This window comes from Vespa velutina, chromosome 11, assembly GCF_912470025.1.
Source record: "Vespa velutina chromosome 11, iVesVel2.1, whole genome shotgun sequence".
Classification (NCBI taxonomy): Eukaryota; Metazoa; Arthropoda; class Insecta; order Hymenoptera; family Vespidae; genus Vespa; species Vespa velutina.
The window spans coordinates 2,760,933-2,783,268 of record NC_062198.1 but is presented as its reverse complement, the minus strand read 5'-3'; the positions used below and the strand labels follow the sequence as shown (position 1 = coordinate 2,783,268).

Genomic DNA, 22,336 nt, shown 5'->3' with positions numbered 1-22,336 from the left:
TTGAATGTGAAAAAACAAAAAATATAAAAATTAGTAAATAAAATTTCAAATTTTTTGAGAAATTTTATCAAACACTGATATTATACAAATTTAATATTAAATTAAATTCATATAAAAGAAACGATATATATATGTATATATTTAATTGTTATTGTTTAATTAGCCAGCGATGATTTATCATTACAAATTAATAATCCGTTAAATACGAGAGAAATATATTCGATGGATACATAAAAATTCTATTTTCTTTAATTCATCTAAAAGAAGCCATCGCATCGATCATATTGTTGTCATCGAAACCTAAATAAAAGATGCCATACGGTCGAGAGAAAGAACTCCGACATCGTGTTCGTCGTTTCAGTCGTGATTGTTCGTTTCAGATAAAAAAAAAAAAAAAAAAAAAAAAAAAAAGAAAGGAAGAAAGAAAAAGAAAAAAAATGGAATGCTTTTGAAAGAAATAGAAAACGAGAAAAAGAGATCGTTATAACGATATACTTTTAATTATTCGCGATAATATTCATAATAGAATAAAACTAAAGTTAATATAAAATTAAAAACTATACATAGAAGGTTCCGAATATCTGATCAAGATATATAATATATATATATATATATATATATATATATATATATACACTTTGTAAAATAATTTTGTGAAATAATTCAGAAATCGTGATATAAAACAAATCCTGATTGGTTGATATTTATATTTGCATTGGCATCGACCGATCAAAATCAAATAAAATCTTACATCATTTTTTATCTCGGAACGATTTTTTTCGAGCATGTATCCATATATATGATAATAATAATTTAAAAAAAAAAAACAAAAAAAAACAAAGAAATAAATAATAATAAAAATAATTATAATAATAATAAAATATATAACAATAAAAGATATATTGATAAAAGATAATCGTACACGTGGTGATACATACATGCATGCATACATTACAAAAACAATAACTCACCGGTCCAAGATTGACGAATCCGTTTCTAGCAGCAACTTGATCAGCCAAATATCGTTCAGCCGGTTGCCTCATTTTAACGAGGAAACTATTCGTAAAAATTTCAGCTCGAGTATCAACGATGGTTAAGAGAAAAACAATAAACGCGAGAAACATCCTGAGATGAGAATTATAATAAAGACCGAGGATCTTAACGGTTGCTACCGCTTTACTCGAAGTACTGAAGGATAGTACTATGAATTCGGATGCTCTTCTATCTCGAATCACGAGATATGTACTAGATCGTTTCGATTGTGGAGGGGATAAAGGGTTGAAGGACGAGAGAATACCCAATGGTGCCTACGATCCTTTACTTCACGATGGTAGTGGTGGTAATGATGTGATCGCAACCGATATTACTGGTACCCCAGTAGTGCTTTTGTTGGTAATAGTGCTGATGGTGGATTCGTTGACGTAAGTAACACGTGCTTTCCTCAAGCTCGATAGAGAACGACTACCAGTCGACTAGTACGATATGCCTACTCGATCGTATTCCTTAACCATTTGGTTCATGCGCTTCTCGACCAAAGCTTTCTCTATCGTACGATCCTTCTTTTTCTTTCGTCTCTACGCGCCATTTTCGTACGAACCTCTTTTTCTCTCTTTTTCTCTCTTTTTCTCTCTTTCTCTCTCTCTCTCTCTCTCTCTCTCTCTCTATCTCTCCTTCTTTCACGTTATCACTTTTTTATTTTTCGATTGGTATCTCTCGAAAATAGAATTCAGAAATATTCAAAAAGTGTATAAAATCGAGTTACTTTGATTACGGTGTAATTGAAAGGAATATTTATTTTGATAAACAAAAATATGACAACTAATAGTCAAAAAATAGATTGCTGATATTGAAGAAAGACAAATGTTGAAGCGTGAAAAAATAATGGAAAAGTCGTTTCGACGAGTTTCAGGAGTCGTCGGCCGAACACTCGGCGTCACGTGACGTCACCTCGACATATCGATTCGATGAAGAACTTCCGATATTGTCTTCTCCCCTCTACTTTTCATACTGACGCATGCGTTCTCTTATTCGTCCTTTACAGGACACCGCCATTTTACTTTGCTCTCCATTGCGCCAATCACTGCGATCTACTGATCACTTCCAATCACTTGCATTTGTTTCGATCAGTTGGGGAAGTAAGCATCGTACATGCCCACTCTCGAAAAAAAATGTATGGTTATTCCAAAAATATATGATTATACGTATAAAATTGGGGAAACTATATGGTGATATACTTCGTATAGAATTTTTTGTTTTCGTTTCTGTTTTTTCTTTTTTTTTTTCTTTTTTTTTTTTTTTTTTTTTTTTTTTTTTTTTTTTTTTTTTTTTTTTTTTTTTTTCGTGACAAGCTCGTGATTGGTCCGAACGTGATATTATAACAATTTATAGCTATTGGACGAAAAGAACGTTTGACATAAAAATAAGATGAGATCTACTTTCATCAAATATAAAAACTTCGTTTTGTTCTTTCTTTTCTATTTTCTTCTTTTTTTTATTTTTTTTTTTTTTTTTTTTTATTTTTTTTTATTTTAATGAAACTTTTTTTTATTAAAGATGATAAGTACGCATGAGATATGTTGTCGATTGATTAATGTTAAATGAGAATTTTACTTATGCTTCCATTCGAAAAATAGTTAATAGAAAATAAATTCTATTTTGTAATCATGAGGAGTATAAGAGTAATAAAATCTTACAGCTTTCATTTGAAACAAATCTCGAATATACGTAACAAAATAGCGTTTGCTATATTGTTTGATATGAAGTAGAAATAAAATTTTGATTTGATGTCTATTTTTATAAGTAAATATTGGTGATAAAAGTGACAATAGAAACGTATCGATTTGTATTTACATCCAGGATAATTCTTTCTTTTTAACCAAAGCAATCCATGCGTAAAACAAATTTTATTAGAAAATATTAAACAAATTATGTTGTCAGTTAAAAGAAAAAAATAAACCATAATTTACTGTATAAAAAGAAATTTCGAATATTTAACATTCTTATTGTACAAAAGGATTACATCTGTTTCGCAACACTTAAGTCACTGACTTAAGATATATATTAATAACATTTTTCTTTCAATAATACAATATAAATATACACTCTTATCTAATATGAATATTAATATATATATATATATGCATGTGGCTTGACGAAATTCAATGTTTGAATATGAGTTATTAACAATAAAATTAATTTAACCCTTCATAAATACAACAAACAAATGCTATAACACAATAGTTAAAATATTCTTCATTTGTTTAACTCAAATACTTTGTAAAGGTAAGATGCAAAATTGTCATTTCTATCTGCTATTTATTTGCACTGTAGTTTCATAGAATTTAACTTACTATGCAATTTGATAACAAATTTGCAAAGTATTAACTGAAGATAGATTAAAAGTCCAAAATTTATAAAAAGAAACATTATTTCACCTTTGTACCCTTTTTGATGGTATTTCTGAAGTTATGGTTGATTTTACATTTATCTGCATTTTTCTTTTTGCTTCCAATCTCATTTTTGCTTCTAAACGTTTTTTTTCTATTTCTTCAGGCGTACACAATGTAGTCTGTGAATCCTTTGTGCTTTTGATCGCAGAGTCTCTTAATATAATTTTACTAGTATTAAGTGCATGCAGGCTTTCCTTGTCACTTATTGATTTAATATTTTTATTTGCATTTACGTTTCCATTTGTTGTATTTCTACCACTAGTATTTACATATAATTTAGATGGCAAATTTGAAGAAGAAGAGTGTTTTATTATTTGACGTGAATTAGATGTACTAGGCTTTATATTTATACTTGTAGTTTTTTCTTGTCCAAAATATGAATCCGATAAACTTCTAGTTTTAAAAAATTTTCTTCTTTCTGTTAGATTATTATTGACACCAGAATTATTAACAAGTTTATTCAAACTATCCATAGAAGTCTGATTAAAACAACAACTGGTGGAATTATAGCTAGCATTATTCGATTTTGTTATATTTTTAGTCATGCTTTTGTTCATTGAATTAGGATGTTTATAATTTTTTTCATTTTTATGTGACGTAAATTCTGAGTCTGGAAAAATATCATCATATTCTGTTGTTTCAGATAATAATTTTTCATCTTCTATACAAGTAGCTAAACAGTCATCAAAAGAATCATCTGGAATCTCAAATAATTCGGAACTATTATTTTTTACTGAATTTTTCCAATTTTGTAGATCCCCATTATGAGTATTTATAATATTGTTATTTAAAGGAGATTGTTTTTTGATATCTTCTTTCATTTCTAATCTTTTTACATCTGTATCTATGTTTTTCTTACAATTAGGTGTATTCTTAGAATATGTCTTACAGAAACTACTAACATTTAAAATTAAAGAATTTTGAGAAAAAAGAGAGCTCTTTGAATTTTCACTTGAACTATTTGCACTTTTAATTTTTTCTTTTGTAACAGATGTATCTTTCTCTCTACTTCCATTCGATAAGTCAATTGTATTATTTTTTTTATTTATACACAGATTAAATTTTTCCTCTATTTCTTGACTACATTTCACCATTGAATCTTCAATTGATTCATCAAATAATTCTTCAAAACTTGTGCTTATTTTATTGTCAGAAATATTTTCTTCTAAAACAATTAGTACATCTGATTCATCTTTTCCTTGATGATTTTCTACTTTATCCTTATTATCGATATCATTGTCTATATAATCCTCATCATTACGCTGTATAGTTTTCATTTTTTCAGTCAATGCTTTTAATTCTGCAGCAAACTTTCCAATACTTTCTATATTGTCTGCTTTTACTAATCTCCTTCTTAAAGGTTTATGTAACAAAGGAGAATTGGAATTACGCTTCTTTTGAAGTATTCTTGTCTGTTTAGGTGTAGCAAGATGACCATTTTCATTTTTACTCTTAACAGATAAAGATTTAGTAGAATTTTGCCAATCCCAAGCAACTTCATTGCCATCTTGTGTACAAGGAACTGATATTGGGCTACAATGATAATCAGGTTCAGGAGAATCTTCTGTACTATCTGTAAGATGTTTTTTCTGAAATGGTGTACTGTGACCTGGACGATCAACAATGTCATTTGAATTTCTTATTGGACTATTCTTATTGATTTCATTCTGTTTACTTTCCATTGACAATAAAGAATTATCTATAAACATATAGAAATGCTAAGAATCTAAAACCATAAGTTTTATTTTTATTCTGTCTATATTAGTTAACTTGCAATATTAAAGAAGTAAAAAAATATATTATGAAAAAAACATTTATTACCATGATCTTCTTGTTCTATCGGCTTTTGAAACTTATCTTTATTTTCTTCCAATTTATGCGATATCGTCGATTTTTTACTTCTACTCATAATTATTCTTTATTAGTATTACTATTGTTATTATTATTATTATTATTATTATTATTATTATTATTGTTATTATTATTATTATTATTATTAGTCACCTAAATACACTGGAAAAATAATTTCTCATGAAAATTTATAAAACATAACTTGTTTAAAAACTTTATTAATTATTTCTTAATCATTTCCTTTAAAATATACAACATAAATTATATTATATAACAATAAAGAATAAGGCACTTATTTGTTTTTCAATTTCGTACATTTGAAATTTCATACGTCTGTGTTTATATCATTTTTTCAAAAACCGATTTTCTGACAAGCTATAACTTTGCGCATACCATAAATTATTAACTGTCAAAGAAAGATATATCGAAAGTGAATTTTTCGCTTCATTTAGTGCGCCCTCTGATAAAACATTAATAAAGCTAAAAGAAAGAAACTCATAGAGATGTTATTATTTATATAATATTTATTAAAAAAAAAAAAATACTGATAAACATAACAATATACTCTGTTTAAATTATTCGTAAAATCTAATAGATTTTGTTAATTAATTACAAAAGCTTGAAAATTTTTATATATTGGCAACACTGATTCACATTCTGTTACAATAAACGAAGATCCTTCAAAGTTCGACGAACTTATTTTTTATACATTTCTTTTCAAATTTACATTTCATAATAAATAAAATATGCAGCTCGAATTGTATAATCAAATAATAACTTCAATTCGACAATTTCACGGATTGTCGAAGGATTGTGCAAAAATGTTAAAGGAAAAATACGACAAGTAGGTTAATCGTTTGTTTACAAAAATTATATTTATAGTTGTAATTTATTTTTCACTATAACATATATTTAATTAATACATATGCATTTGTATTTTATGTTTTATGAAAAACTATTTCAGTGACAAGTACAAATTACTTTACCTTTGTTTAGTGTGCCAAATAATACATTGTACAGTATATTATCGTTAGAGATACAACAAAAGATGAAGATCAATCACACTAAAATGTTTGGTCCCAATAAAAATTATTATGAAAGGTAAGTGTATTCTATTTAATCTTGGAATTTAAAAGAAATTTTATACCTAAAGTAGTGTTGTATTTAAATTTTATTAACAGAAGGCTATATCTGTACAATCATAATATTAACGAAGTTTGTTAAAAACCTAACAAGTAATAATTACATACAAAATAAATAGGTAGGTAAACTAACAATAAGACTAACTAATAACAACTAACAATAGAATTCATGTTTATTAATATTTTATACAATTAACCCTAAAAACATCATTACATATGTAATTATGTGTAACTATTGCATATGTAATTATTGCCTAGGACGCCAACTATAAGTTATCTTGTAGTTTAATACTACTAGTTTAAATTAAATTGACTTTTTACACTAGAATCCTGAAAAGTACCATGACAATCAACATGTTAAATATATTATTATTAATATTGTTATTAGATATATTATTAAATATGCTTTATTTGTAATTTACAGTTACATAGAAGCTGTACAGAATGGAGAACCTATAGGGATCTTATTAAAAATGGCAAAAGACATAGATGCACCACCAGCTTTATTAGCGCGTAATGTTTTAGAAAAACATTGTGGCCAGGAAGATTCTACTGGTAAAATATTTGTCATTAAAATATCATAAATTATACTATACATTTTTATAGTTATAAACAAATTAAATTACTTTCTTTTAGTTTCACGAAAGGATATTAGCAGACTTTTTAAGGATACAACTCTAATAGAAGATAAGGATCTATCTTATGAGGTGTATTTGGTAAAATCTCTTAGAATTATTTTTATATAATAACTTATTAATCATAATATTTATTATATTTATTAATCATTTTTTATTATAGTGTATATTATATGATGATCTTTATGGACCGATAGCAGATGCTATGGGCAAGTATGTATTCTATTTGTTTTTCATCAAAATTTATTATTTATATTATATTAATAAGAAAATATTAGTTCGATAGGTCAAGAATATGAGATGAAATTACAGAATTATTTGATAGAACGAAATCTCGCATTTCGTAACGAAGAACATTTACGATCAAGAGGATACGACAAAACGCCAGATTTTAAACTGGAAGTTCCTATCGCGGTGAATGGTTTCGTTGTTAATTGGATTGAATCAAAGGCGCGTTTTGGTAATCCTGAAATGCATCAAAAATATATAAAGGAACAATTTCTGAGTTATTGGAATAGATTTGGTCCTGGTCTTGTTATTTATTGGTTTGGTTATTTAAATACTTTGAATCAACCCAGTGAGAAGAAATTTATCATTATGGATCATTTTCCAGAAGAGATCACGTATATGGATCCAAATTCGATTAAACCAACAACATCGTGATTGTAAATGATATTATAGTTTATTAATTTTTTTTTTTTTTTTTTTTTATTTTTTTTTTTTATTTTTTTTTTTTTTTAATCACAACTTTCACAATCGTATAAACATTTCAAACGAAATACATCCTTGTTTTTCTCTCTAATATACATGTAAATTCGTCCTTGAATAAGAAGAACTCGAAAACTAGAGCACGGTGGCTGTAAACGGTAGAAACGCACCTGGGTTTGCCGCGCAAGCGAGATGATACGCTTATTTATATATCCAGCTGTGTTTGTCCATAAGCGCCGCCGCTGTCGTGATTTCAAAGCCAGTGTGCAGTTTTCGGGCATCGGTTATCATCGTACGTACGGAATCAAGAAAAACGTCAGGAAATATTTGAGGAAAAACATTTCTCATTATTTTAATCGCGAATGTGAAAAGTGATATCGATGTAAATTAATAACATTCGAATATAATTTAATTTTAATTCATTTTAACCGATCTATTTCATAATTTGCGTTAATGTTTCTTTCTAATTTTTCTTTTTTTTTTTTTTTTTTTTTTTTCCTTTTCCTTTTCTATTATTTTTTTTTTAAATGACATAAAATCTAAAATAAGATACAAGAGATAAAGAAAAAGAGAGAGAGAGAGAGAGAGAGATAAAGAGAAAGAAAGAAATTCTAGAATAATTTATAATATTTTTATTTATAATAATAATAATAATAATAATAATAATAATAATAATAATAATAATAATAATAATAATAACAATTTTGAAATCGATATGCATAATTTTTATATTCATTCAAATCTTTCAAAGTTATGATATCATTGTTCCGCGAGTATGCCTGCTGATTGGTCGACAGTTTGAATTGTAGTGTTCGTTAAACTTTACATATGTAACATCGAAGTAACATAAAAAAAGTGTTTCGTGAAAGTTCATTGGTGAAGTGAAAAATAAACTACGTTTTGCATAACAATAAACGTCTGGACGAGTACACGATAACGGCTCGTTTATCTGTCTCACCTTTTTCTACAAGTTGATTTTTTTTTTTTTTTCGATAAGTCGTTATCAACGTGCGAACATCAATTATATTTATCGCTTCTTATCGATTAAATGATCAGTAATAACGAATTTGATCAAGAGTATAAAACTTAATGACATTAACCGGCTTCTTTTGTGTGTATGTGTGCTCTACATTTGCTAGTTCAAGGTCTTTCGATACCTTGAATCGATTGAATTGTATGTGAAAGAGAGAAAGAGAGAGAGAGAGAGAGAGAAAGAGAGATAGAGAAGAGAGATATATAACCATCGCAAGATAACGCGAACGCAGACGCGTCAAGTATTCAACATTGAGAGAGAGAAAAAAAAGAAAGAGAGATAAAAAGTCTCGACTGTAGTCTCGATGAGGAAACAAAAAAAAGGAAGACCGTGATGACTTCGTCCTCTTTGTCGATCACAAATAGATATCCTATTTTCAGCATCTCTCTTTTGGTGTGAGCGTTTTAAATTCATGAAAAAAAAAAAAAAAAAAAAAAAAAAATATCTACACTAATATGTACTTATTATGATCCAACAATCGTCGATCATTAAATATTTTTCTTTGTACTTTTTCTTTTCTTTTTTTTCTTTTCTTTTCTTTTCTTTTTCTTTTTCTTTTTTTTTTTTTTTTTTTTTTTTTTTTTTTCGTCTAACTTGATCATAACGAAAATTGATATTTAATTTGAAGTTTTATTCAGTTTCGTTTATTATTCGATCATCCCTTACAACAACCAACAACGAACAACTAACAACAACACATCATCAAAAGGGGATATATAGAATATGTCTATAAATTCATCGAAACGTACGGGGAAAGATAACCTCACGAAACCGGCAATACAATCTCAACTTGCCAGATTAAAAAGAGAGGTGAGATGAACGTAACTCGAAATATATATATATATATATATATATATATATATATATATATATATATATCGATATATATATATATGTATATATATATATATACACATCATATACATGTACATATATATATTGCTTTGACCCCCTTTTTCAGCTTACATATCATTCGTAAGATTCGTTATATCGAGAATATAGCATAGTAATAGTACGTTTGTACAGTTATCTAATTTCATTAGCTCCCTCCGCCCTTCTCCAAACGTTCCCACGAAAAAAAAAAAGAAAAAAAAAACCAATTTGTCGGTCATTAATTCCGAAAAAAAAAAAAAAAAAAAAAAAGTAATGTCATGTGAATTCTTTACCGCTTTGCAGGAAGAAGAAGAATTATGGATATCGGGAGAAGAACTTTGTACGGAAGGGAGTAGCGATGAGGAAGATAGCAAAACATCTTCTAGATCATTCTGTAGAACAAATAAAAATTATGATCCCCGTAATTCATTGGCCAGCGGTAGACATCATTGGATTGTATCGGATAATACAAAAGAAATTTCCGAACGATCGAACAGCAATTCTGAAGGAAATACGATATCCTCGATAGAGATAATAAATTCATTGAAAATGGATACGTCAAATACACGATCGAATTCTTCGATTGATTTGGAAATTAATGACGTTTCAATGGCAGACGATACGTGTTCGGATGTGATACAAGATGAGGAGGGACAAGGCCTTAAAGACTCTGAAATATCGTGGAAGGTTAACAGAGGTACCATCAGGTTACTTAATACAGGTGCAAACGCTGCTACCATGGAACCCGATAATAAACCGTAACAAATGGATTTTTCATCGGACATAGTATTTCTTAGAATTTAATCTTGTCAACAATCTTTTATGTATTTTTCGTCATCTTTTTTCCATTTTAATTACGACGATAATCTTCGTGTCGTCATAGTTTTTATGAATGTAATTCAAATCTTTCCACCACGATAATATCGTGACGTAGTCGTAGACTGATTTTCCTGAATTTTGATTGGACGATTTAATTTAGTACGGCTCAATCAAAATTTTTTTAAGGTCTTACGTCATGATTTTTATTATATTTGGCTTCGTATCGTTTCGTTTCTTAGTTTTTCTTTGTAAATACAAATATTAGTTTTGAATTTATTACTGGTTCGATAATAGATAGATCGACGAAAGAAACCTGGCAAGAAGATATAACTGAATTGAAAGAATTAACGCCATTAGGTTATCGGCGAGAATTTGAATTTTTCACGTGTTTACAAGAAGGTCTTCAAATTGAAGGTAATAAAAATTATATAGCATTTATTAAGAATGTCTTTTGAAATTTGGACGATTCATTATAAGATAATCATAAAAACAACGGTAAAACATATCTGAAAAATGATCTTAATAAATGCGATTTGAAAAAAATAAGTACGATAAACGAGGAATTGGAAAAACAAATATCGAAGGTAGAGAGTTTGGATATTGCTATCAAAAAATTTGATGATAATGTAGAGGTAAATATATTCTGCAAGTTCGAATATATATATATATATGTATACATATTAAATGACGATCGTGTCTAACTTATTTACTTTAATAAGTAAATCAGAGAGAAAACAAAGTATATTTAAGATGATTCTTAACACAGAAAGAGATGAAAGAAACTTTGTTATGTCAATATAAAAATCGTGAAAAATTGAAAGAGATATTAAAGAATGTACCACATGAAACTGGAAAATTAGCTGAAAATACACAACAATTTTTTAATTTGTACAATAAATATGCTGATATATCCGGTAATAAATGAATGAACATTTACATATAATAATATATTATATATTATTAATTAATATCTCTTTCTTTTCTTTATTTTTGAATAAGCACTTACGGATGTACGTGAAAAAATTAAGCATAATGACACGGGTAATATTGAAATTTCGGATAATCAACAAACGTTGATAAAAGGAGAAGTAAATGCAATAAGAAATATACATGAACAATTATTAGAAACAGGGAAGAAAGGATATAAATTTAATAAGAAGAATAAAACAGTATATTTTATTTGTTTCTTTATGAGTTTTTATTTTGACAGGAATTTAATAAAAATATTGATATTAACAGTTAGTCACATATCAGTCAAAAATGTTTCCTAATACTACTTATAAAAAACAAAGAATGGCAATGTTGTTTGGAGATATGATTGATAACAATGACGACGTTATCCATTTTAATAATAATCCTTACTGTATTAATGATGAAGAAAAGAAATTATTACGTGAATTAAGCGAAAAAATTTCAGTGAGTGATTCAAATATTTTAACATAATTTAAAGTATCGTTAATATTTTGTAAAATGATAGATACTACAAAATGATAAAAATTATAAAAAGCCTGGAATACAAAAAGATATGCAATTGTCATCAAATATATGTAATGCGCATTCAATAAGTAAGCCAGTTAGCACTGTATCAACAATAAGTACTTTGCAAAATGTAGATGAAGAAATTCTAATAGAATTATTAGAAGATTCGAAAATAACAATGGCTTCATCTGCTGATGGTAACAAATAATACCGTCTTTTAAAAAAAATTATGATTCTTTCATAACTTTTCTCTCTTATATAAAATTATGTCGTACAATATATTCTTATTGTCGTACAATAAGAAATAACATATATATATATAAAATCTTTAATAAACGTATTTTATTTTATGCTATTTACAGAAAGATTAAAAGTTGGAATTGAAGTTAAATAAATAATATTTTATCTTACAAAGTTATAATTAATTTGTCAATATAAAAACACATTCATACTACATTTAAATATAAACAACTTGAATACTTTGTCACTTATCTAATTTAGATAAAAGTAGATTGAACAATATGTTTTAAATATTAAATGCCAAAGACAATTACCTACAAAGTATTTTAATCTATTATGTTATATAATATTTATAAAACATTAAACATAATATTTTCTTGATTTTTACAATCTCCTATACAATTTAAAATGTATTATTTTATTAAATCCTTCTTTTTGTTTTTATCCGAAACCGTATACTTGTCATAACTTTTTGTTGGATCAAAAGGTTCCCATCTGCTGGCAGGAAATATGTGTTTATTTCTTTCATACCATGATCTAAAATATATATGAAATTATAATTATTATTTTTATATTCATGATATTTAGTTTATTATAAATATATTAAAGGCAGGAAAATTATACCTTAATAAGACTTTTCCCGCATGTGATTCTTCCGTTTCAACAGAAGCATCATGCATAACTCTAATATCATCATGAACATCAAATGTAAAAAGTGGCCCACTCTTCCCTCTTGCCTGAAATAAATAAAAATATATAATATAAATGTTAGTGTTCACACATTCACCTATCAACACATACATTATAGTAGTTAAACAATATTTTTATTATTTATAAATAATATACCTTGGTGACAATAAAGTCATAAAAAGTATAATGATGTGGCAAAATAAGATCTTCTTTGACATACATTAATTGGTCTGCCATTACAGTTTTAAGCTCACTAAATTCTCGTCTTAAAACTTCCAGACATCTTTGAAGGAGTTGATAAATTGAATTACCTGTAAATAGTATAAACTAGTAACAATTAATATGGACTTCCATTGAATTTACAAATATACAGAGACAACAATATTAAACAATCATAGATTCATACAGTTTTATAATATTTTTAATGTATATAAACATTTACCTTTTTTCATAATTACACTACGTCGATGACCAGATCCATCCCAATAACTGAAAGTAATTTCTATTTCTTCTTCTTTTAATGCATTTTGTTTTTGAGCCCATTCTTGTCGTAATTCTTCTCTTAATCTATTTTCTTCTTCTTCTCTTTCTCTATCTGGTAAAAAGCTCGTATCCACATCAGGATTCTTTTTAATTTTTTTTATAACCGGACCATAACATTCATTCTTTGATTTTTCTGACTTATCAGATTTTGCATCAGATTCTTCATCTGATTGTTCAGACTCTTCATCTAAGTTAAATGATAATGCTTGTATTTGTCTTTTTTGTTTATTTTTCTCTGCTTGTTTTGCGGCAAGTGCTCTTTCTTTTTCTTGTTCCTTTTCTTGTTCCTTTTGTGCAAGTTTCCTTTCACGTTCCTTTACTATGTTCTCTTGCTTAGCTTTCATCTCATTCAAAGTAACGAGACCAATGGTAGATGTTTTTAATTGTTGTTCCACAGCATTATAATGCGTGGCAAATTTGTTTTCTATATTATGGATTTTCAAGTCATCTTCTATTTTCTTTTTTCGCAATTCTATTTCTTGCTGTGCAATCTCACGTTTTTTCATGAGTTGCATCGCACGGCCAGCTTCACTGGCAGCTCCTTTATAGTGTGCCATTTTTATTCACAAAAATATATTAATGTAATTAATAATCAATTTTTTTATATCAAAATCTTCATATACTTTCAGACCTATGATAAAGATACTTTATTAATTTCGCCTTTTTTTTTTTTTTCAAATATAACTTTATCATAAATACAAAAATTATTCTAAAATTAATTTATCTTAATTTTATATGACATTAAAGGCATCAATGGCCTAAAATTCACTGTTTATTTTGTTTAAGCTAAGTAAACATAAATTATATTGAACACATTTTAAAATTTCACAATAATAGTATTATGTTTTGTTAGCCAAACAAATTAAGTATTTTTTTTTACTTTTTTTCTAATAATAGAGATTCTTAATACTGAATAATGTAGGTTTGATACATAATTGTACAAAATAGGTTATACAACCTCACAACAAGAAAGTGAAAACTATACTGTTCACGAAGTACTCGAAATCATAGTTATCGGGCGGAAATTATGGGACACCTTACGATTTTTTTGAGAACTAATGAAAGTTACTGATGATAAATATATAATAACAACTAGCGCTTAGTGATATTTCTTTAAGATTCAGTCGATATATGCCATTTTTATAGCAAATATAAAAAGATGAATAAATTGTTCTATTATTATGAAATTTATATAAATTTAAACGTATTATTACAGATTATTAATATTGTTCTTGGAGAAAATCTAATTATTTTAATTGTTATCACGACAAATCGACAAAAGTTAAAGTTTAAGAAAAATATTATCAGTTGTCAAATATATTAACAAAATTCTTTGATATCTCACCAGATGTCACTACGTGAATCGATCGCGTTGGAACAATGCCTTGAAAAGCAAATATTATTTCTTTTATTTTTCTTTTACTTGATAAAATGATCCGTCGTTTTCAAAGTACGTACAAATCAAAGTTCACAATTACTACGCTGTAAGTGATATATAATATGAAGTAAACATGCATCACGAGATCAAGAATTAATGATATAATGATGACGTCTTAGCCGCAGAGAGTTCACGATCTAATCACAATAATAAAATATGGGAGTAGGGGAAATAGGAAAGCTTGTGTGGCGAATCGAACGTGGCGCGTCGTGACGTCCATTTGATAAGAGGATAAAAAAAAGTGGGAAGGAGGAAAGACGTAAGAGACAGAGAGAGAGAGAGAGAGAGATAGAGAGAGAGAGAAAAGAAAGAGGACGGGAAGAAAACCGTTAAACGCGGACGACCGTTCGAGCGTTCATATGCGCTAGTCATCAAGTGAAATTAATTGGCAAATTCACCGACGCATGGTTGTACAGAATACGCATCCTTTTTAAAATACAATGGCGACTTTCAGTACGAAGAACTTTCGCTTGGCTGGCATAAATGCTATCTTCTTCGATTTGGACAATACTCTCATCGAAACGAGAAAAGCTGATAGTCGAACCTGTCGAAAGGTATATATATATGTATATGTATATAATATGTTTCAAACCATTTATATTTAGGAGACTATCTTTGCTCCTTTCCTTTTCTCATTCCGTCTCTTTCATTCTTTCATCTTATCTATGCTGTATAATATACTTGTGTATATATATATATATATATAATATATATATATGCATGTTGTATGTATGTATGATGTGTGTTCGGTGGTGTAGCATATATATATTATATATATATATATATACACACATAGTATACATGCGTACCGTTCAATGATACATTCATATATAATTACGTATAGTATAGATTTGAAAGAGAGAGAGTGAATCGGTAGGTCGCCAGAGGTCAGACGTGTCTCGTTTTATGTACGTTGCTCCTGCAACGAAGCTTCGCGGGAAGATACGCGACGTTTTACCCTTTGAAAGTTCTCCCTTCTCGGCAACGAGGATCATACCCGAAATAGATACGTCCCCCTTGGCGATTGTAATTCGAGCCGACTCCCCGTTATAGCACTTTCTTCGCGACGACTATTTTCGTACGTACCGCGCCGTTACCCCTCGGTATCTTCTCATCGTCTTCTAAGCGCAAGACGCAGAAAGTGCTTACGAACGAAGCAACGTGTTTTTTAACGTTCTTCTTTGGATACCACCCACGTATTTACTTTTGCACATCGTTCTTAAGAGTTTCTTCAAAGGAATAACGATACGAACAAACGAAGATTTCCGAATGTTAATGTTTTGTCTTAAACAAAGGAGACAATTGGAAAATAATTGATGAAATTGAATTGCTCAATATTCTTAACAAAAAAAAAAAAAGGAAAAAAAAATTAAATATTGAGTATTTTTTAATTATATAAAAAAGAAAAAAAAAAAATATATATATATATATAAAAAGAAATTATTACAAACTCGATCGTTTGATATCATCGATAAGAAGGATTAAATTCAAATCAACGTTATTATATAGCTAATGAAGAATTAGTTTTTTGAGATAGAGAAAAAGAAAGAAGAAGAAGAAAAAGAAGAAAAAGAAGAAAGCAAGCTTATTTAACTTTTTCACGAAAGCGTTTACACGTACGTACTATAGATTGAAACTAAGAAGTTATTTTTATACCGAAAGAGAGAACGTGTCAAAGGGCAAGGCTATAGTGCTTGAGGTGTTTGTCCTAGCTAAGCTCCTATGCCAGTTTCCTTTCGACAGTGGTACGTGTAAGGCGTCACTCCAGAACATTCTTAATCTGTGGATTCTTATGAATATATTATAATTTTTGAGCATCGTTACTCGATGCACTTTGTGAAAAGTGGCCAGTGATATATTTCTGTATTTTGTATATATACATACATATAAATATTTATTTAAAATACATTGATACGAATAAAGCAACAATATGAGTATTCCAGAGGATGTAAAAAAATGCGTTGCCATTTTAAAATCGGTTAATACCGACTCAGAAAAGTTTGCAGTTCTTTTCATGGTAACTAAATTAGTAAATGCCAAGGATTGTAATCTAGCTGCTAAACAAATGCTATTTGAAGCCATTGGTACAAAATTTGTAAAGAAATTATTATCAAGTGATACAGTTCCTGTCGATTGTCCAGCACAAGTGTACAAATCAGTAGCACTATCCATCCTTTCTGCCTTTTGTGGAGAGCCAGAATTAGCATCCCATCCGGATATGATAACACATGTACCTGCTCTTCTTGAAATTATTTCTCAAGCTGATGAAGATGCAGCTGATGACATGTTAATTATTGTTAGCGAAGCTTATAGATGCTTACAAAGCATTGCACAATTTTTACCAGGTCAAAAAATACTCCTGGAACATAAAGCAATATCTAAAATGTGTGACATTTATTCGGAGAAAAGTTTTCAAACCGACGAAGCTCTAGACATTTTAGTCACTTTAGTTGGAAGATATGGTCCAGATGCTTGGGATGCGACAGATACAGTACCCTTCCATGCAATTATGAATAAAATTGCATGTGATTTTGAAACGGATCACACAGAGAGAAAATTTAAATTATCTAGTATTTTGCAGGCATTATTGATTTCTTGTAGAAAAGAATTGATATCAATGACTGCAAAAGATGAATCTTGGCCTCTTAGTATCCACAAAGGATTGAGCGACATTCTTGGTTCAAAGATAGGGAAAAATCAACGAGATCCAGCTTTGAAATTAGCTTCAGTTATGATGGATCTCTTAGGTGCTGAATGGACCATGTTAAATAAGGAAAAACCAAAGATACTTATATTATTGTTAATTCAATTAGGATCAATAGAAGTTAGAATGCAATTGGAGGGTCATCAGCTTAAAACTGTTGTTGCAAATGGCGAATTAGTTACAGCTTGTTTTGTAATTCTTGAAATTTCTCTTATGTATATTATCTCAGATCAATTAGATCTAGAACAAAAAGAAAAACAATCTTTATATACAGCTTTGAAAGGTGCCTTTGCTGCTATTATTGGCCTATTAAATTCAGTATCAAAAATGAAAGAATTAACTGATATCAAGGAACGTATTTTCGTTTGTGCAATGATTAGAGTACTTGCAGCATGGCTAGCACAAGAAACAACTGCAATGAGACCACAAGTTTATGCGGTATTGCCATTTGTATTAACAATAGCCAATGATACATTTTATGCCTATCGTAATAGAAAACTTGCAGAAAAAGCAAAAGCAGGTGCTAAAGGTGGAAGTACCAAAAATGAAGAAGGATCATCCTCTGTTGAATCTATACCACGTGATCCACTAAGTGAAGTTGATTTATTAAGATTACTTTTACCAGCTTTGTGTTATTTAGCAGTAGAAGAGGATGCTAGAAAAATTTTACTTACTCACAAACAAGATGAAGTCTTATTTGAAAGTTTATCTTATCATTGGACAATAGTACATTATAAAAAGCCACCAGTTCCAAGATCGGAACGCTTAAAAGCATTGAAAGAAACAGATAAAACAGATGAATTGGATTTACAAACTTTAGAAGAAATGAAGGATTCAAGGACAGCAATGGTTTCTATATGCAATGTTTTAATGAATATAACTGTGCTAGAAGCCAAATTAGTAGAGGAATCTCCCATATATATTTCTTTATTGAAATTCATTTTCAATAATCTTCCAGAATTGAAACAAATGCCAGAGAATTTAGTTCTTCATGGTCATTTAGCAGTCCTAGGACTCTTATTATTAAAGCAACAAGCAAAACGTATTAAAAAGAATGATTTTTCAATATGCCGTTATATTCAAGCTACTATTAGATTTTTATGGGATGCATATATAATAGATGAAAGTAATGATCCAACTGAGCTAGTTGTTGCTATGTCCTATAAAGAACGTTGGATGGAACTTATGGAGCTCTGGTTTCTTGGAATGCAAACAATGGCTGGAGTATTACAAGTAATACCATGGTTATCACAATTTACAATTGAATCTGGATGGGCAGAAGAAATTATTGAAACTTTGAAAAAAGTTAAAATAGGTAGTTTACAACCAAATGTAAAATCTGCCTTCGAAGATCTACTATGTCATTTGGTACAGGCAGATCAGGGTGTTGCAGCAGTTTTGAAAAAATGTGGAGCATTGACAGTTTGCAGAAATCATCGTATGATGGAACTTGGAAAACACTTGTTTGGAGATTAAAATTTTTTATTAATAATTTTTAATCTATTTAAAAGTAATTTTTATTAATTTTTGCAAGATTCTATATGCTTTGTACAATTAGAAATAGAATTTATAAATTTATTGTATTCTACTTCGAATAATTTATGTATATAAAGTGCTGCAAAATGTTTAAAAAAATTTAATATTTTATTATATATCAGTTATAACATTAAATTATAATGATGAGAAAATTATATCCTTATAAACAGCTATTTGATTGCATTACTTACAAGAACTTTTCATTCAGCTGAAACTCTAGAACCTCTTAAGAATTTGTCTATTCATCAAAATTGTCTATACGTACGTAATTCGAATGTAAATTTAGATATTAATGTATCTGGAAATAGTTTGTCTTTGGCATCAGGAAACAAACAGGATTTTCTAAAAAAAAACTTTTCTACATGTTTTTACTATGAATATACATATATTTGTAGAATATGTTTAATTTACTCATTCATTTTTTTTTTTATATTCTGTTTATAGATGTAATTTGTTATGCTATTAAATAAAAACTTTTTATAATATTATATATATATATATATATATAATCTTGTTGAAATAATAAAATTGAATTTTATATTGGTAATAAAAAATTACAAAAATCTGTATAAATTATCATTAAATATTTTTTAGAAAATATATCTAGAAAAATGTATATATAAAAAGGAACAATATACTTACAATATAGTAAATATGATTTGTGGTATAAATTTAATATGTAATAAAAAAGATAATATTTATAACAATATACATACATATAAAGATATTGCAATATCTATGTTCCTAATTTCATTTGTAATAATAGAAATAGAAAAATAAGATTGCCATTAAAGAGAAATATATTTACAACTTTGTAACATGAGGCAAACATTTTTTTTTTTCTTTTATTAAAGTAAATGCTGTTACGATTTATCTTTACTTTTTCTTTTTATTGATTCTGAAAACAAATTACAACATTCATCATAAACATGAATGTAAACGTATCTTATAGTTGTGGTCGAATATCTAATCTCTTTTAATTATTATTTAATCTAATGGATGGGTGATTCTGTATCCAGAAATCTTATAGCCACAACTTATAGAGTTGGAGCATCATAAATTTGTTGTTGGCACAACTGATTTTGTTGTGATTACAGCAACGTCCGCGGGTGCTACTTCGAGTGTCCACTAATCGGCTCGAGTATTTCAATGAATCAATGCATTTTCTAGGTAATCATTAATATGAATTAATGTCCTATACTCCTAAATGATCGCTTCTGTCCTTTGATCCTGTGAAGTCTCTTTTAAACTGTACATATCCACGTTCAATATTTTATCCACTTCAAAGAATTATACTTTATTTATGATTACATTGTTTAATTAATAATTTAATTTGTCATATATTATAACATCTTGTGTTTAATAAAACAAGTGTTATAATGTAATATGAAAGTATTTTTATAAACAGAAATTTATTGAATGTGGTGATCACTGTTATCCTTTAGTTTCCTCTCATTTTTCATTTTCATTCATCATTCTTAACATTACTTGAAACGAAAAATGAAAGAAAAATCTAAATCTAATCAGTGACATTATATATGTATCTTTAGCTGGCCGAGGAGCTGACACAAGAATATGGAATTCCTGAAGAAGTATCCATAAAAGTTACAACTACATATTTGAAGCTCTTCAGAAAATGTCCAGATAATATCACGTGCACATTAGATGCCTGGCGAATGATATTATGGAATAAAGCATTAGGAGAAAAGTTTTCATATTTAGCCAAAAAAATTTACGAACGTTGGCTATATTTAAGATATCAATATTTGGCATTAGAATCTGATACAATCTTATTACTTCGTCGGTTGAGAAAAAAATATTTATTGGGATTAATAACGAATGGACCATCAAATGCGCAATGGGAGAAAGTGAGAAAGCTTTCATTAGAACAATACTTTGATATTATTTTAGTATCAGGTGACTTGCCATGGGAAAAACCAGAAGCAAGAATTTTTGAAGAGGCATGTCAGTTTCTTAATGTGACACCAAGTAATTGTATAATGATTGGTGATAAATTAGAAACAGATATCTTAGGTATGTTATCTATGTATAATAGAAAACATCAAATATCTACATGTTTAATAATTCATGTAATAATTCACGTTTGTGCAAACAAAATACATTTAATATATAAATCTATTAATAATATGTTTTGATAAATTAGGTGGAATAGAAGCAGGCTTTGGCGCCACTGTATGGATACCTACTATAGATAAACCACGCTTATCTATAGAAGATCCACAACCAGATTTTACTGTAAGACGTTTAATGGATATTTCAAATATATTGAACCGTAAACCAGGTGCTCCAGAACTTGAAGATACTTCCTCTAATGCTTCTGATGGCAGTTAATGCAATATTGAATGCTTTTATTTTCTTTTTTATGGTATATAGTGTAGTTATATACATTTCAAAAGTGACTTGTTATATTTTTAATAGCTAACTGAGTTTGTGTTAGATATTACAAATAACAGTCATTAGCCTGCATATATCGAATATCACAGATCTTGTTTTATTTCTCTTTAGTGTACTTTGGCGAATACTGTCTTATTATTTTCTTTTATGGTTACCATTTTTAATTATTAAGCATTATTAAGTATCTACAATGGTTTAGTTGAAAATTGTATTTTATATTATGATACTTAAGTATTTGTATCTCGAATTCTCTGAAAAAAAAAAAGAGATGTAACAAATGTACAAAGCACAGTGCACAAATAGACCTATATAGTCATGAACTTGGGATAAAACAACCCGAGTGTGATAATGAAAGGAATAAGCAAGTCTTATTCTGAATAGATACAAATAGACTATTATACAAAATTTATTTGCAATGTATAAAATATTAGTATACTCGTGTTCCACAGTGATTTAACTGTGCATACTTGTTTGGACTTGCACGTTTATACGTGCATCGTGTAATTATTTGTAGATAAATTATGTGTATGTATATACACAAGCGAGACATATATTTTTTACTGTATATTTTATTTTTATTACAAAAAAGAAAAAAAAAATAAAGGAAAACAAGTTTCACATGATATTCTCGAAACAATGGGAATCTCTGTAATACTACACTTACAAATATAAAAGAATAAATATGTATGCAATGATGTAAGTGTATCTTTTGTAAATATTAAACGGTCCTTAACATTTACAGAAATATAAAAAAAATAGAGCATTAATATTTAAGCATAAA

At 28.2% G+C, this 22,336-nt stretch overlaps 7 protein-coding genes across 11 annotated transcripts in view; 4 read left to right on the top strand and 3 right to left on the bottom strand.

Moving 5' to 3' along the window:
• The window catches only part of LOC124952820 (neuroendocrine convertase 2), a 35,984-nt gene extending 34,341 nt beyond the window's left edge, over positions 1–1,643 (bottom strand). Inside the window, exon 1 of the mRNA XM_047503284.1 lies at positions 972–1,643. Coding sequence (XP_047359240.1) covers positions 972–1,124 — 153 coding nt within the window. The 5' untranslated portion in view covers positions 1,125–1,643. The remainder of the gene's footprint in view (positions 1–971) is intronic.
• A 788-nt stretch (positions 1,644–2,431) lies between these two features.
• On the bottom strand, positions 2,432–5,466 carry LOC124952821 (uncharacterized protein PF3D7_1120600-like). 2 transcript variants are annotated; one of them, XM_047503287.1, is made up of 2 exons: positions 5,271–5,466; positions 2,432–5,148 (listed from the first exon to the last, which is right to left on the bottom strand). In XM_047503287.1, exons 1-2 carry the CDS (start codon positions 5,356–5,358, stop codon positions 3,431–3,433), a joined length of 1,806 nt encoding a protein of 601 aa, XP_047359243.1. In that variant the 5' UTR covers positions 5,359–5,466; the 3' UTR covers positions 2,432–3,430. The 2 variants fall into 2 exon arrangements, with proteins under 2 accessions (XP_047359243.1, XP_047359244.1); XM_047503288.1 differs by having other exon boundaries at positions 2,432–5,175; positions 5,271–5,412.
• Positions 5,467–5,628: 162 nt separating this feature from the next.
• LOC124952923 (CDAN1-interacting nuclease 1) lies at positions 5,629–9,623 on the top strand. Of its 3 annotated transcripts, none has more exons than XM_047503559.1 (7): positions 5,629–6,144; positions 6,297–6,401; positions 6,867–6,997; positions 7,079–7,158; positions 7,241–7,290; positions 7,356–8,167; positions 9,447–9,623. In XM_047503559.1, exons 1-6 carry the CDS (start codon positions 6,047–6,049, stop codon positions 7,738–7,740), a joined length of 849 nt encoding a protein of 282 aa, XP_047359515.1. In that variant the 5' UTR covers positions 5,629–6,046; the 3' UTR covers positions 7,741–8,167; positions 9,447–9,623. The 3 variants fall into 3 exon arrangements, with proteins under 3 accessions (XP_047359515.1, XP_047359514.1, XP_047359516.1); XM_047503558.1 differs by having other exon boundaries at positions 8,537–9,623; XM_047503560.1 differs by having other exon boundaries at positions 5,632–6,144; positions 6,265–6,401; positions 8,537–9,623.
• Positions 9,078–11,615, top strand: LOC124952925. Its single transcript, XM_047503563.1, has 3 exons — positions 9,078–9,213; positions 9,457–9,628; positions 9,995–11,615. Exons 2-3 carry the CDS (start codon positions 9,542–9,544, stop codon positions 10,451–10,453), a joined length of 546 nt encoding a protein of 181 aa, XP_047359519.1. The 5' UTR covers positions 9,078–9,213; positions 9,457–9,541; the 3' UTR covers positions 10,454–11,615.
• A 769-nt stretch (positions 11,616–12,384) lies between these two features.
• LOC124952921 (protein FAM50 homolog) lies at positions 12,385–15,028 on the bottom strand. Of its 2 annotated transcripts, none has more exons than XM_047503555.1 (5): positions 14,808–15,028; positions 13,362–14,093; positions 13,076–13,230; positions 12,854–12,966; positions 12,385–12,766 (listed from the first exon to the last, which is right to left on the bottom strand). In XM_047503555.1, the coding sequence occupies exons 2-5, from the start codon at positions 14,017–14,019 to the stop codon at positions 12,643–12,645; spliced, it is 1,050 nt and encodes a 349-aa protein (XP_047359511.1). In that variant the 5' UTR covers positions 14,020–14,093; positions 14,808–15,028; the 3' UTR covers positions 12,385–12,642. The 2 variants fall into 2 exon arrangements, with proteins under 2 accessions (XP_047359511.1, XP_047359512.1); XM_047503556.1 differs by lacking the exon at positions 14,808–15,028 and adding an exon at positions 14,343–14,360.
• Positions 15,029–15,129: 101 nt separating this feature from the next.
• Positions 15,130–22,250, top strand: LOC124952924 (N-acylneuraminate-9-phosphatase-like). Its single transcript, XM_047503561.1, has 3 exons — positions 15,130–15,454; positions 20,691–21,174; positions 21,305–22,250. The coding sequence occupies exons 1-3, from the start codon at positions 15,341–15,343 to the stop codon at positions 21,490–21,492; spliced, it is 786 nt and encodes a 261-aa protein (XP_047359517.1). The 5' UTR covers positions 15,130–15,340; the 3' UTR covers positions 21,493–22,250.
• On the top strand, positions 15,478–19,326 carry LOC124952916 (neurochondrin homolog). The gene has a single exon (XM_047503539.1). The coding sequence runs from the start codon at positions 16,831–16,833 to the stop codon at positions 19,078–19,080; it is 2,250 nt and encodes a 749-aa protein (XP_047359495.1). The 5' UTR covers positions 15,478–16,830; the 3' UTR covers positions 19,081–19,326.
• Positions 22,251–22,336: the final 86 nt, after the last annotated feature.